The sequence below is a fragment of the Diadema setosum genome, chromosome 13 (genome assembly GCF_964275005.1).
Source record: "Diadema setosum chromosome 13, eeDiaSeto1, whole genome shotgun sequence".
Classification (NCBI taxonomy): domain Eukaryota; kingdom Metazoa; phylum Echinodermata; class Echinoidea; order Diadematoida; family Diadematidae; genus Diadema; species Diadema setosum.
This window is the reverse complement of record NC_092697.1, coordinates 28,605,424-28,620,971: the sequence shown is the minus strand read 5'-3', so window position 1 is coordinate 28,620,971 and position 15,548 is coordinate 28,605,424. Positions and strand designations below refer to the sequence as shown.

General features: G+C 36.8%; 1 protein-coding gene across 1 annotated transcript; it reads left to right on the top strand.

Moving 5' to 3' along the window:
* Positions 1-280: 280 nt before the first annotated feature.
* On the top strand, positions 281-10,523 carry LOC140237231 (transcription factor BTF3 homolog 4-like). The gene is made up of 5 exons (XM_072317174.1): positions 281-415; positions 2,815-3,066; positions 3,660-3,806; positions 4,516-4,636; positions 7,914-10,523. Exons 2-5 carry the CDS (start codon positions 2,899-2,901, stop codon positions 7,955-7,957), a joined length of 480 nt encoding a protein of 159 aa, XP_072173275.1. The 5' UTR covers positions 281-415; positions 2,815-2,898; the 3' UTR covers positions 7,958-10,523.
* Positions 10,524-15,548: the final 5,025 nt, after the last annotated feature.

Below are 15,548 nucleotides of genomic sequence, written 5' to 3'. Positions count from 1 at the left end.
ATTCTGCTTCTTCTTAAAAGATTTTATCGCTCTCTATATGACAAAGAGGGGCTCAATTCGAACAGCAATCTAAGAAAATACAGTAAACGTAATTGCAATTGTTATATAAATATTCATGTTAAAAATGCATATTCATATTATAATTTGGTGCGCAACATTGGTGTATTGAACAACATTGCGTGTCTTAGTCATTTCTGAGGAGATTTAAAAATCACTAAATATAATAAATAATATTAAATATATTTTTTAATTGCTTATTTGATTCAATTGATAAAAAATTGAATTTTCTTGGGTAGACATTTCATCATTTGTACATCGACGTCACTCATCCGCCATATTGAATTCATGTGAACGCAGCCTCGTGGTTTAGATTGCTCGTATGACACAGTCCGCACCTGAGAGAAATGAATTAAAGGTAAGTGAGAACATCATTTTCTTAGCTAGGTGTTTAACGATGCTACTCTTATGAACCGATAAGTTCAATATTTTGTCTTACTAAAGTGAAAGATCGTTTTGAAATGTCATATTATGACTTCTACTTTGATTGAGTCAATTCGCAAGTTTGATCCTCCGCCCTGTAAGTAGTGTTGTTACCCAGGCATCTTCCCCGCAATCTCTGGCGTGGTTAGTGTGCGTACTGCCGGTCGCAGGTCGCGCCCGCCCGTACGCCATACATATTGTACATGTGTAGCTAGCTGGTGCATGTGACTGTGTGTGTGTGTGTTTGTCTTTTGTGATCAGTAACGGTGAGAGGTAGATTTTAAAGATAATTCTACGTTAAAAGTGACAATAGCGCATGTTGAATTCTGAAATATATAAATTCGATTAATCTCTTTTCTTGCTTTTTGATCATGCTGAAATTTCATGCTCAGCCAGTGTATGTAAAGTTAGTGATATGGATTTTTCTTTTTGTTTCCTGTTGCTTTGCAAAGAAAAAGAATTTAGCACCTTGTCCTTGGGCTGTGCAATGTTGGGCCTTAACTTTAACTTTTTCGAACTGTATTTGAGTAAAACCACTTCAGTTTTTGGCCACCCTCCACCACACGGCCCTGTTTCATAAAGCTGTTTGTAAAGTTACGAACAATTTACGAGCGACTGGTGATCCATTGTGATGTGCTATACTTATCAGAATTTCAATACTTCAGCACAAGAACTGATCACCAGTCGCTCGTAAGTCATTCGTAACTTTATGAACAGCTTTAATCTGGACACTTCTCACTTATCACAAGACAGCAAATTGTATTGTCACAACCAGGCAACAGGAAAGTCCTTTACTTAGTCACCTCTAAAAATCCTTATAAAATCCCAAATTTCACTGTCAAAAATGCAAAATCGGAGTATAAACTTTTCCAAAGCGTACATGAATTAAGTCCTGTGTTACGATTTAAAGAATCAGGGTCGCTGAAAGAGCACAAAAACTTGAGAAATATGCTGTTCTTGTGAGAGATTTTTTTGCTTGAAATCACTACCGAAACGACAGGGCTGTGTATAGATACAAGTTAGTTTATCATGAACTATACACAGCCCAGTTGCTGTAAAAACGCTATAGGGCTGTACCAGGATGATGGACAACAACAAAGCGAACATGCCGATTGCGTTAAGTTTTAATACTTGACATAATTATTGTCACCTCAAACTCATTAAAGACAATCTTCGTTAATTCAACTTCATGTCTGTTATCGATATTGACATACAACTTACCGAAAACAAAGATTTTATGCAGCGTGTGCAAACGGTACTTCGTCTTTCACTGACAGCCATTTTGAATAATTGGGTGTTCACGCGATCGCAGCTGCACCAAAGTGCAGCACCGAATGTGTGAAATCCTTATGTACCGTTTGCACATGCTGCATATAATCTTCGTTTTTTGTAAGTTGTAAATTGTGTATGTCAGTATCGATAACGCATCAGTGAAAGTGAAAGAAAATTGAACAATCCGTTCAAAAGTTACGCACCAAAATACATGTTCATTGAGTGAATGCAGCAACATTTAATAGTAGAATACATCAGTGAAAGTTGGAGGAAAATTGGACATTCCGTTCAGAAGTTTTGAATTTTTGAAGTTTTGGTGATGAGACCGCTGGTTCAGAAGACTAGTATGGCTCATGACATCACAAACAACTGTGTACATTGTATGCACTACAATATAAAGAAAATGATATAAAGACAATTCAGCATTGTCCTGATATTCTCTCTTCTCTAGCAAAATGAAAGAGCACTAGACCTACCTCTTTCAGAAAGTAGGGGGAATTATATTACCCTTTACATACACTGTATTCTGTATGGCAGTCAAGGGAATGTGTTCTTTCCATAAAATAATGAAATGATATTTTGTGGAATTTTCTTTAATTTTCTTTATATTGTAGTGCATGTGATGTCATGACCTGTAATAGTCCTCTGATCCAGCAGTCTCACCGCCAAAATTAAATTTAAAAAAAAAAAAAAAGTCTCGAACAGATTGTCGAATTTTCCTCAAAATTTTACTGATGCGTTCTACTAATATTGCTGCATTTACTTGATCCACATGTATATTTGGGATAAATTCCTTTTTATGTCTAGTCTTATTCCAGATGCTAAATTCCTATAAAACTAGTTGTGTGAACAGTGAAAGGCATGCACAAGAAATGTGTACAGTATTATTTTCGAGAAGAATATTATACCTTTGTATTGATAAGGCCTATGAATATTTGTGAAAAAAGTTATCATGCATTTTACTGTTTTTGTCACAGTATCACTACTGTATATTTTTGTCATGGATCAAAGAATGGTTGTAATCTCTTCAAATTCTCCCCTTTTTTTTTTAATAATTTGCAGGTTTTACATACATGCTGAGGTCAGACAGAGTGGATTTCTCCAGCATTTTTATTTCATGAACTGTTGAATTCAACAATCTCAAAAATGAATCCCGAAAAGTTGTCCAAGCTTCAACAGCAAGTCAGAATAGGTGGCAAGGGTACCCAGAGGAGAAAAAAGAAAGTTGTCCACAAGACGGCCACGACAGACGACAAGAAACTGCAGAGCTCATTAAAGAAATTAGCTGTAAATAATATTCCTGGTATTGAAGAGGTAAGTTCAGGGAAGTGACCCTTTTTTTCAGGAAAGAGTGATGGTAGCAGTTACATACTGTGGACTCCCATTATAACGAAGTCCTCAGGACCAGCCGCTTTCCTTTGTTATATTGAAATTTCATTGTAACTGAACAAATAAACAATAAAAATGTCATGTCTGTATGTCACTTCACAAAAATTAATGGCAAATCGTAATGTTTCTTTATGTGCTTAATCCTAGTCCCAAGATTGATTTTCGCGGTGGGGTTAGGGGTGGGTGGGAGGGGGGGGGGAGGGAATTTATAGTATGGTACTGTTTAATATTGCATACATTTCCTAATACTGTAAACTAGAAACAATAGCAGCATGAAATTTGCCACTGGCATTCAATGCTTTGGTCAGAAAAAAAAAAATAGTGTGCATTTTACTTTTGCAAATCATGGCACCTCAAAAGTTCCATGTGGGCATGGATGTGAACATTCCTGGTTTTACAGCAAACAAAAATTTGAGCCTCGTAAGCAGCAGGTTATCAGTCATCATGCAGTGTTCACATTATATCAATTTCTCTACACCCTTCAAAGATCAAGCTTTCATGTCTCTTGCCCTTACCAGGTAAATATGATCAAGGATGATGGTACTGTGATTCACTTCAACAACCCCAAAGTTCAAGCATCGTTAGCGGCCAACACATTTGCCATCAGTGGACATGCAGAAAACAAACAGCTGTCAGACATGTTACCCGGCATTATGAACCAGTTGGTAAGTTGTTTAGGGCCATCTAGCAGGAGTTGGCTCTCCACCTCCACCCTGGAGGAGGTATTATGTCTTTGGATTGTCTGTCGATCTGTCTGTCCCACCTGGCTCTTATCATGATTGAAGAAAAACTGTTCTGTGGATTTTTTGTTCGTACTTGGCCCAATTATGTTACATGAGGTGTAGAAGCTCGGGTTAGTTTTGGGCAAAATCCCTCAAGGTCAAGGGGTGCAAGTCCTTGGCATTTGGCTCTGATGACTTTAACTCTCTCCTGACGTAGAAATAAGTGCAAGGGAGAGAAATGCCAAAGTGCTTCTGTCATTGCTTATCAGCGACCAATCCCAAACCACTTTAATGTGAAATTACATTCCCATTGTGTATTTGTTATGTATATAAATTGTAAATGATTATTTTATAAGTTATACAATTCATCTCCCAGGAAAAGAAACTTTGAATTTCCATACCTGTACGCAAAGGTTAGTTGGAAGCTGACGATTTATGGTTAGTACCTCGTTAAAAGCAAATTTCCATTGTATCTGACCTTACAATAATGGGACTCCCCTGTAACTGTATTAACTACCTAGGTACTTCAAGATTCTGTAGCACCCTTAAGTGTTCCAAAGTACTCCCATGCGGCAAACGATACGATTTTAAATGTGCCCAAGGTATTTATTTGTCCCCCCAATATTCTCTCTGATGCCATCGATGTGTGCAGGGAATGGACAATGCAACTCTCCGTAGCAAGCTCCCACAAGACATGCCCATCCAGGAGGCCGGCGGCAAGACGATTGCAGTCAAGCCGGACACCATCGATGAGGAAGACGAGGATGTACCAGGTACGTTTGGTCGAAACAAATCGCCGGGTGTGAATTCAAGGCAACATCGTCATAACCATGAGGAAGATACATTGGGGACAAGATTGTCCCTTTTTGGCCCTTCCGGTAGTGGAAAATCAGCTTTTATAAATTCCTTTTTGGCAGCTGAAAAGGAATTTTATAATAAGTACGAATGAAATTTCAAACTGTGTAAATTATTCAAAAGATAAACTCTTACCCTAAGTATAAAACATTCATGTTCCACTATATAAACAGTTAGTGTGAAATAACATGACAAACACAGCAGCTCGAGAGCGCTTCCTCCCCAAAAATGTTTCCGATCTAATTTATGGTAATGATATGCAGATGTCATAACAAGGAAACGGCACAGCTTGCATGCATCGACCAAGCAAAAGGTGTACAGCTATCCATTTGAAATATGCACATGAAAGATGTTACTTCGAGGATTAACTTTTGCAAATTAATGCAGTGTGATATGTTCCGATTTCTGCTGTAGGTTTGGAAAATTATAGTTTTGAAATGGTTTCACAATGCCAGTTTATTATGTTGTTGGCAGTTAAACTAGGACAAGGAGAAAAATGTTGACATGTTTTGGCTGACTTTTTTTTTCCAATGACACTGCAACTCGACAAACGTAGCTGGGTTAATTTCATGCAGAATGTCATTGTGGGTTTGATTTTAATCTTACCAAACATTTTTTGGTATGCTTGGAACACTTCAAAGGTGAATGTATTGATAGTAACCTGTGGCCATGAAGAGGAAAATTGGTTTCCCCTGCCAGTTTCAACAAACAAAGCACAGAGTTGGCATTGTCGCAATGAAATTTTACAAAAAAAAAAAAATTCTTTGGTGTTCTTTTTTTTTTAGGCTCAAAATTTATCTCACAGTAAAATTAACTTTAATTTCCCATTGGTTAACATGCAAAGTTAGTTGGGACCTGATGATTTATCTTGTTATACAATGTATGCAGATTATCTCTGGGTTATCTGTCTTATATTTGTTTTGGTTTGTTCAGGAGTACAATACATATGTAGTTAGACATCAGTTCACATTTGCTTGTTCGAGAGTAGAACATGGGAGGTTTTTAATGAAAGCCTAGAGTATTGAAAGTGGATTAAAGTGGATTTCATTTCATTTGAAACAAATTGTTGTTTACCATGGTTTAATGCAAAAAAGAAGTGGTAATTTTCACCAGCAAGCTAAAAATCAAGGGGCTGGAATGTTACTGCAGATATATCAAGAATAGTGCCACCTTTTGTTCTGATTTTGATAGAAATACATATGTGTACTAGTGGACTGTAGTAGTGAAGAAGGCAGACACACCAGAGAGTTGGTGAGAGAAACATGCACTGTAAAAATGGAAATTTGAAACTAGCGCGAAAGTAAAAGCACACAAATATTTTTTGCTTGCCATATGTTCCAGTATTTGAGGTCTTGATTCTGCGAAATTAAAAACACGCGAAACTCTTCTTACCCTGCTGAGCGCAAAAAAAAAAATTAGTCGCGCGAAAATATCCACTTTGACAGTATGCTGTAGAACCCACAGGAGGCATAAAATTTTCTAAGTTATTTGTACTCTTACTAGGGGTTGTATACAGTGCACTCCCGTTATAACGAAATGCTTGGGACCGGCAGTTTTCTTTCGTTATAACGAAATTTCGTTATAACCGAACAAATACAATATATAACGAAAACAAGGAAGTCACGCATATCATTGTCATATTCTGTTTGTTGAATACTCGTCATACAGTGGAAAACTATGTGAACAATAAAGCAAATAGTAATTCAATTTCAGATTATTGTATTACAATAGTGACACACCAAGCGAACACACAGTGATGTGATGCGTTCGCCCATGCAGAGACGCTATAAAATACTTGTTCCGCTACGTATTTTCGAAAGCAATCCTCATTTCGTTATAACGGAGCACATTTCTTTTGGTTTTTTTTGTCAGTGGTGCTCAGAAAACACTTCGTTATAACGAAAATTTCGTTATAACCGTGTTCGTTATAAGCGAATTTTGTACCATAGACTTTAATGGCGATAATTTTTGGACAGGAAGTTTTACTTCGTTATAACGAAATTTCGTTATAACCGTGTTCGTTGTAACGGGAGTGCACTGTATTTTGTCGGATCGTACTCCTAATTACAGCTATGTACAAAATAATTTTCCCTCTGTTAATGATGAGAAAGTTATGCCGTGTCATTTGCTGATGGAATTGATTTAAATAGTTGTTTGGTGTCAGTCATTGTTAGAATCAATAAAAAAAAATTCATTTAATAATCCAAATGAAGTGTATTTGCTACAAGTTTCTGAATGAGTGAGCATGACTGATGAAATGGAAGTGGAATCAGAAGACAAAAGAGTTCATGCAGTGGAGTAACATGATCAGAAAATAGCCTAGTAAAGCCTGGGTATCCTTTGGGGTGTTTCATAAAGCTGTTCGTAAAGTTACAAACGCCTTACTGGCAACTGGTGATCAGTTCTTGTGCTGAATTAGGGAAATTCTGATAGCACATCAGGACTGATCACCAGTCGCTCATAAGTTGTTCGTAACTTTACGAACAGCTTTATGAAACAGGGCCCTGGTACTCTTGCAGTGTACAATAGGCCAAACCATCAGTGCATACAGTGTGCAAGGAGTTCTAAGTGGGGTAGTTTACTGAATTTGGGTGAAAATAGGCTGAATACAAGGGCAGATGGTGAAGTTATACATGTTGTGTGGTAATTGAAAAAAAAAAATGGATTTTACAGCTGGATAGGTAACTCTAGGGCCCTTCACAGATTAGACCGTTAAGATTTTGGGGATCATATGTTAAAGTTTGCACCACCTACTCGATGATGCACGCAGAAATAAACATTTCATGGAATCTAAATATCTCAACATAATGCGACAAGACAATCAAGAGAGGTACGAATAAAAGATCCGTGCATTCGTAATCAAAGGCTTAATTATACTGAAAATCATAACTTTGATACAATTCAAACAGAAGTTGACATTGATGTACCAAACCTCATGCTAAATATGTAGTATAGAGGTAATCCAGTCAGCAATTTTATACAGCAATATTATACAATGTACAAATATTGTAGGTTATTGATAAACATTATTTTTCTCTTGTTTTGCGGCTCTTTTAACTGACGTATCCGTACATGAACATCCATTTGTACTGCCTAGTCAGCTGCAAGGTTTATCATCTGACTGCACTGCTTGAATTTGCTCCATTGCAAAGTGATGACCTTCCCTCTCTCTTGACTTTTGTTCACATCTGCTAGATCTCGTTGGAGACTTTGATGCCCCATCGAAGCAGGAGAACTAGGAAGATGCTCGGAAGCAGAGCGGGCAAACTTTGGCACACAACTTTCTTCACCGTTCGGCCAAGATGTGAAGCCGTCAGCCAGACCAGTCGGCCCCCATGTTGAGGCAAAAGCAGTTGAATTTGCAGAAAACTAAAACATTATCTCTCTTTTTGCTGGCATATGATTTTGCATTGTTCATATGATATGAACGATGGACGGTCCAGCTCAGCTGCAGAATCGGTGAGGGAATAAAAACAGACCCCAGTTAAGACGCTTGGAGGGAGGGGATTACATCGGGAAAGTACGTTTAAAGTTTATTCAAATGAAGATCAATTTATACAAGTCCACAAATTCATTGATACTACCGTGAAGTGCACACCAAAAATGCCCGAGACGCACAATGTGCATAACTGATTTTCACTGTGGGGCACTAAAACAATAGTGATCTGTCCATTGTGAGATATAGTTTCATTTACAGAAATATACCTCAAAAGTAATAAAAGTTTCACTTTATTCATGTGGGTAAGATGGTTCATTTCTCTTTATAGATATCATCTGCATCTTGGTAAAATTCAGTAGCATCTAAGGGAGTCTCTTCCATCTCTTTTTCTTTTAAACTTCTAAAGCCAGTTTTTATTGTGCTTTATCACAATGAGTGTGAAAGTGCTTCAGTAATGGACACTGAAGTGTCAGCAAGATTGCTTTTTGGTAGTTCGATCGCATGAGGGGCTTTGTAAACATGTGATACATGCATCATGTTTTGGACTTCTTTCGTAGCCGTCCCATTTATCTTTGTCAATTTGATGACAATGAATTGACAATTCCAGAAGCACAATGTCAGATATACTTGTATTATGTATTCTGTGTGCACAGGCATCATCATTTCTATGACAATTAGCAAAACTTTAGAAAGCATCAAATGCCAACAATTCTCCTTTAATTGTGCCCATGAAGGGAGCATGAAAATCCATTCCGTTGTCTTGTCAGTGGCCTGGACATTCTTCCTTTTCGATGATCTTTTTACTGGTAAGTTAAAGTGTCAGATGTCTTGTGAAATTTGGGGTACCGCCAGTACGCAAATGTCTCCTGGTCAGCCCCGTCTCAGATGCGCAGTGTGGGATGGTTGGGTAGGAAAGTTGGTCTGGTCTGGGCTGCATCTTGCCCACCAGACCAACATGCGAGCAGCATCCGATGCTGGCCAAAATTTTTTTAAAGATTGTATTCGATCAACTAGGCCTCAAAAAATTTATAGCAGCCAAAGTGGGCCATGGGTGAATAAGTTTGAGAAGTGCAGTATTATGTGAGTGTACAAACCAACCAAACCAAGTTTTGTCCTTCATTCAGGGGGATTTTTGAAGATTCCTTTGCTTATCACGTGACCAGCACATTGCAGCATTGCGGTGATGACCCACGACTTGAACGGCTGCAAATCAGTCAGATTTAAAACCTGTAAACTCCTTTTACACAAATTTTAAAGCAAAGAGAAGAATAGTAATGAACAAACTGCATGCATTGACTGCATTGCCATTGTATGTGAAAGAATACCGGTATACACAACCACACAAACAGAAGTGGCAATGCTACGGAGCTATCCCACAGTGCATCTGTGTCAGGGCTCTGCAATGATGCTCTGCATATTGGCGGTACCCCGAATTGGCCCTGATAAACTAGCTGTGGCTCGTTCTAATGTGAACAAAGTTTATGTTAGTGCCAAGTCACCTTCAGTTTTAATAGATTTCTTCATATTTCAGAACAAATTTAATCCAAAATGTTGAAAGTACCACATGTAGGATCTAAAAACTTGTGGATATGAGAAAATTTTCACCAGAAATAAGAAGTACTTTTTGCATACATGTATGTCGAGTGTATGAAGAAAGGTTAGGTGCTGGAAAAGTGCAAATCTGTGTTTTTGTCTTTTTTTTTCTTTGATATTGAAAAGAAATGTCCCACAAAACAACCTAGTTTATCTATACACATGTATTTTGTATTTAAGAGTAGTATGTAGTTGATTTGCATGGTATGTTATGCTCATCCTTTTGTATTTGATTTTCAAAATCTTTTTAATAAGTTTTATCAGCTTGAGTTTGTGTTTTCTTGGATGATAAGTTTTAAAAGTTTAAATGGTTACCTGCCAAGCATTAGTACTTGTATGAAATAACAAAGGAATTCTAGAAGACTTCATCTATGAAACACAGAGGCAAAAATGTGGCACACTTAATTTTACAATATGTAATTTGTGAAGTACTTCAATAACGAGTCACATTTCTGCATCAACCGTTTGTTTTCACATGTTTATCACAGATGGCATTCATTAAATCTCACTGGTAAATAGGTATGGGCTTTTGTTTGAAACCTAAGGTTTGATACTTACCTGTTCTATAACAACAAAAATACACCTGTAGAAATCTTGAATAGAATTTTGTAACTTTTGATGAGAAAGTACAAATTACAATGGAGATTTTTTCGTGATTTGTATGAACTGTTGTAAACGTAGGTTTCCCATCTTGTAAAATGTTCTTTTTTTTTTCCTTTGGTAACTGAATAATAAATGTACAATGCAAATTATTGTACAATGTACATTGTAAATGAACTTCTTTGATTTTATTTGTGCTTTATCAAGAGTAACTGAGCAAGGAATAGCAGTACGTGAAACCCTGATCAGGTGTGGAGAGGACAATGATATAGTTTGGAGTATAATCACAGAGATTGTAAATTAATTTCTCCAATTTGTATTTTATCAAGCATAACTCTGAGCAGTTAATAGCACAAGGTGAAACCCTGACCAGGTGTGGAGAAGAAAAATATACGACATGGGGTGTAACCATAGAGATCTATCTTGGTTCTTCAGTACAGATGTATATATCTTTATGGGTGTAACAGAAGAGTGTTCTTAGAGGAATTTCTTTCTCAACACATACTGGGTGATGTCAAGTTCGATGCTGGCGCTGGTGTTACATGTATCTCAATGCTAGCACCAGCGACAGACCCAAACTTAGAAATCAATCAGTGTTGCTGGGTAGACCTAAAAACTACATGTATATTTGTATAATGTGTAGTTCCAGGAGCCAGTGTGTGGTGTGGTGTAGAAATATCATCTGCTAGGCCCAGTTACACGGTATAATGTATATTATATGCACTACTACAATGTACATTGTATTTCCACTTGCATCAAGTACACATGCATAGTGTATGATCATGCAATAGTTTGGGGTCAAATTTGGATGAAACCTTTATTGTTATACTGTATTTTACTAGTTACGTAATCCAATCCAATCACATCACAGTCAGATTCTAATTGACTATTTCACCCTATCTATCAACACAGAAAATGGGTCATGCTAACAGCCAAACACTTGTATTCAAAGTTGTTGTAGACCGAGTAGATTCATTCAGACTCGGATTATCTTTATTGATCTATGATGGCACCTAGAAATTTTGTTTCCATTGACATCTGTACAACAATCATGACAATACAAAGACATATCCACTTGTTTCAATGACAGTTACAATGAACGCTATAAGCATGATATATCTAAAATAAAAAATCCACTAAAAATGTCCCTACGATTAATGTGCCTCCGCTGTGTCACATAATTTTTTCCAGAAGTTCACAGTACATCCTAACAACAGCAATGTCAATAACAGCAAAGACGACAACAACAACAAAATGATATCGGAATGTAAAGAGGAAACTCAAAATGTCGGCTGTTTTTGCTGGAAATCTTGAATTTTAAAACAAATCAAATGTGTATATAATAATAACTTTCAAAAACTCTTTCCACGTTCAGACGCCCAACTCAGTGGCTGGCATGCCAAACTTGCATACCCGCTTTCATGCAAATTAAACCCACCCAAACCAATCAGTAAATTGCCCAAATACCACAGTACAATAATTCAAGGTTTGATTTTTCACTGCATTCCTCAAACAGCCTGCGTAGTGATGACACTGTCTGATACAAGTCAATCTGCCTATTTGAAGATTTTTTGTTGTTGTTGATAATTCTTTATTCGAATTTCGTTCAATTTCATATCACAAGAATCAGAAACGTTCACAGAACAAAAACAAGACATCATACAAAACAGACTGCATCATACACAAACATAATACAGAATAACATAAAATAACATCAACTTACACTATATATTTAAGGGCTAAATGCAGTAATACCAACATTGTGCAAACTAATGTCAAACTTACATTGTAACTCTTTAAAAAAAAAAAACAAATCCGTTTTTTTTCAAAAACACATTCTCGCAAAATGAAGATGTGAAAATGCAGCTTGTCCTAACACACACACACATACACACACACACACACAAAGCACAAGCAACTGCACTGCAATCAAATATTTGTTGAAAATAACGCTATTGGAATATTGTGTATGATGTACAACAATAAAATTTGCATTGCATGACACCTAGTTTGCCACAAGATTTGACTTTGACACCATGGACAGTACCATACACACACATCTATGCATGTAAAATTGTGGCTTACATGTGGCATGCGAGTTCTGTATATCCCTTATACAGAGTGTATCAAAAAAAAAGGTAATCCAACTTTGGAGGGCTGCCATTTCTTAATTGTCAGTTATGACGAGCACAATGCTGGTTGTAAGGAATGAGGAACTCTCCCTCTTTCCATTGATACCACCAATTTATGTTGACAATTGTCATGCATGACAGAGCACATGGACTTTAAAGACAATGTCAAATTGCACTTTTTTCCAAGTTTGCGTGTTATTGTGAAGGAACAATGCATGTCTGACTGCATGGATGAGATCTGTCAATGAAAGTGGTCAAATCATCAGGCCAGCCTGTACGACTGCAGATTCATGTTGTAGGGTTTCTTCTAACGTTTTATGGCTCATAACCTTCAACATGGCCACGTTGTCGATATTTGGTCCTTCCCATTAAGGCGAAACCATTATCCATTTTACTCTCTTCATATTCAAGACATGGTTTGCCACTGGGAGCTATATGTTGAATATGAACAGGGAAAATGGATTGTGTGGGTTGGCCTCTGTGGAAGCGACCAAGTTTTCAGACAAAAGGCCATGTTAAAGGTTATGGACCATAAAATGTAAGGAGAAAACCTAAAAACAAACCCTAAACGGAAAACCTAAACACAAACTTGCATTTGTACAGGCTGGCCTATTTGGCAACTTTCAAAGTTGGATTACCTTTGGATTACCTTTTGTGGCAATTTACTACTAGCTAATATAGCAACACTGAAGCAGCTACCTAGATGCAGCAGTTGAGTTTATATGAAGAAAGCACAAGTGGTGGGTAGACCAAAGTTTCTGAAATATGAGTCAGGGGTCTATGTTTTCATTGAAAATTTACCCAAAAGATACCACTGAAAGATAAATTTGCTGTCCCCTACATACTGTACTTGTTCTTACATAATAAGGGAATGTTTGGCCTCCTGGTATATGGCACCAGACGAGATATTTCCTGTACTATGCAGGGGGTAACTAATACATGTATTACAGAATGTAGCTGGCTGAATTCATATCACATGTTATGATGTACATGTATATCATCTATAGTGCAATGAAGTTTTATAAGCAGAAGAAACCAAGACAAACAAGAATGTACACGGACAAGTTTAAATTGGTGGAACATTATTCTTTCATATCATTTGGATAGTAATATCACTTTCAAAGTGGAATAATTTAGAAAAAAAAGAACATTGATTGAAACCGACAGCTTGTTGTTGTTGTTGTTGTTGCACAAATTTTGAAGGGTAAAGGTTTTTCTACGACTTTCTGAATGGATGTTTCTTATAGTTTTATCTTTCTCTTGGTGACTATTTCTTGGCACTGCATTCCACACATAGGATTAAAAAAAAGGTACACATATATTCAATATAAAGCAATATGCGACTGCATTAATTTAGTCACAAAATTTGGAATGTAATTCATGTCCATTGCAGTACATAAGGAGACTGATTATACATTGCAACTAAATGACAGTTCATCATTTGACATACATTGTTGGTAACCAGTTGCATTACCATCACTTCAAGGAACATAATCAAATTCAGTTTGCTGTAATACATGTATTAACTTGCCAAAGGAGGAGAACTTTGGCTCTAGAAAGACTTATTCACCCTTCGTACCATTTTTGAACTGAATTTGTCTTTACCATCTCATTACATTACCTGGATGCAGAATAGATGGTGCAATTTGTAAATTCACTCACTGAAAACAACTGTGATAAAATCAGCACGTTCTTAATTTTCTACTTTCTAATTTGATAAATGGAAACTGATGACTTTCATCTCACATTACAAAGTTCTGATAGCAGCATCTTCCACAAACACTGTGGAAGAAAATCAACTTATTCTCACTTTTTTAGCTTAATGACAGAGCACTTGACTTACCACTTTCAGAAAGCAGTGGGAATAATATTACTCTTAACATATATCAGTAGCAAGTCGTTGAAATGTGTACTTTAAAAAAATAATTTTAAAAATTCCTTATATTTACTTCCTATGGTTCTTCATAGGAGATATTGCAAACTGCAATTGTCTTCTCATCTAGCAATGGCTGCATCAAAACTCTGCAAATTCAAAACTTTTGAACAGATTGTTTTATCTTCCTCAAACTTTCACTGATGTGTTCCTCTGATATTGCTGCATTCACTCAATCGACATGTTTGTTTCATTCCCCTTTATTTTCTCCTTGAGACACATTTTAGTACACTTCAGCAGAGCCTAATACCAAAGATGATATTCAATCATCTGTACATTTGGTTTCTAGTCATCATTACACCACTCCTGCTTCTTTTATGGGACAGTTTTCATTCATTATATCTAAATTTCATTATAACCAAGAGCATTTAAAAGGACATGAGGATACATACAGTAGGTTTATTTCGTTGTCACAAGAATTTTGTTATGACCGTGTTTGTTAAAACGAGAGTGCACTGTACAGTATGTCCCCAAAAAATTTACAATCGGATTTCCACATTGATAACTTTCAGCATGATTAAACTGTCTTAATGCTATTTCAGGGTTTCAGAATATAACATCTTATCTATATTTTGGAGAAAACCCCCATTCAATTTGGTTAAGTGGTCACAGAGAAATGTGGATTGTTGTAAAGTATGTCATGGGTCTGTTTCTTCCAAGTTTAGCACTTGGATGCTCGTGGAACTGCATATCAATGCGTGAACACAATGGACAGAACTCAGAGGGAAGGGATTCCTGACATGCTCTACAAAGATCCACATTTCTCCTTGACCACTGAAGCAAATTGGATGGGGTTTTCTGTAAGATGTGGGTAATAAGTTATAGTTTCAAACTCTGAAATTGTATTTGGATTGATTCACACAAATTTTAAAGTTATCATTGCAGAGGGTCCCATTCTGTTTTTGTTTGTTTGTTTGTGTGTTGTTGTTGTTGTTTTGTTTGTTTGTTTGTTTTGTTGTTGTTGTTGTTGTTGTTGTTGTTGTTGTTTTTTTTTGGGGGGGGGGGACATTCGGCAAAACCACAATGAATCCACTCTTCAATACCTCTGAATGGAGAGGAGAGCATTATTGGTCCACACTTTCAATGCCAAAGTTCATACATTGTACCATACACACCTTTCTACAGTGTATCTG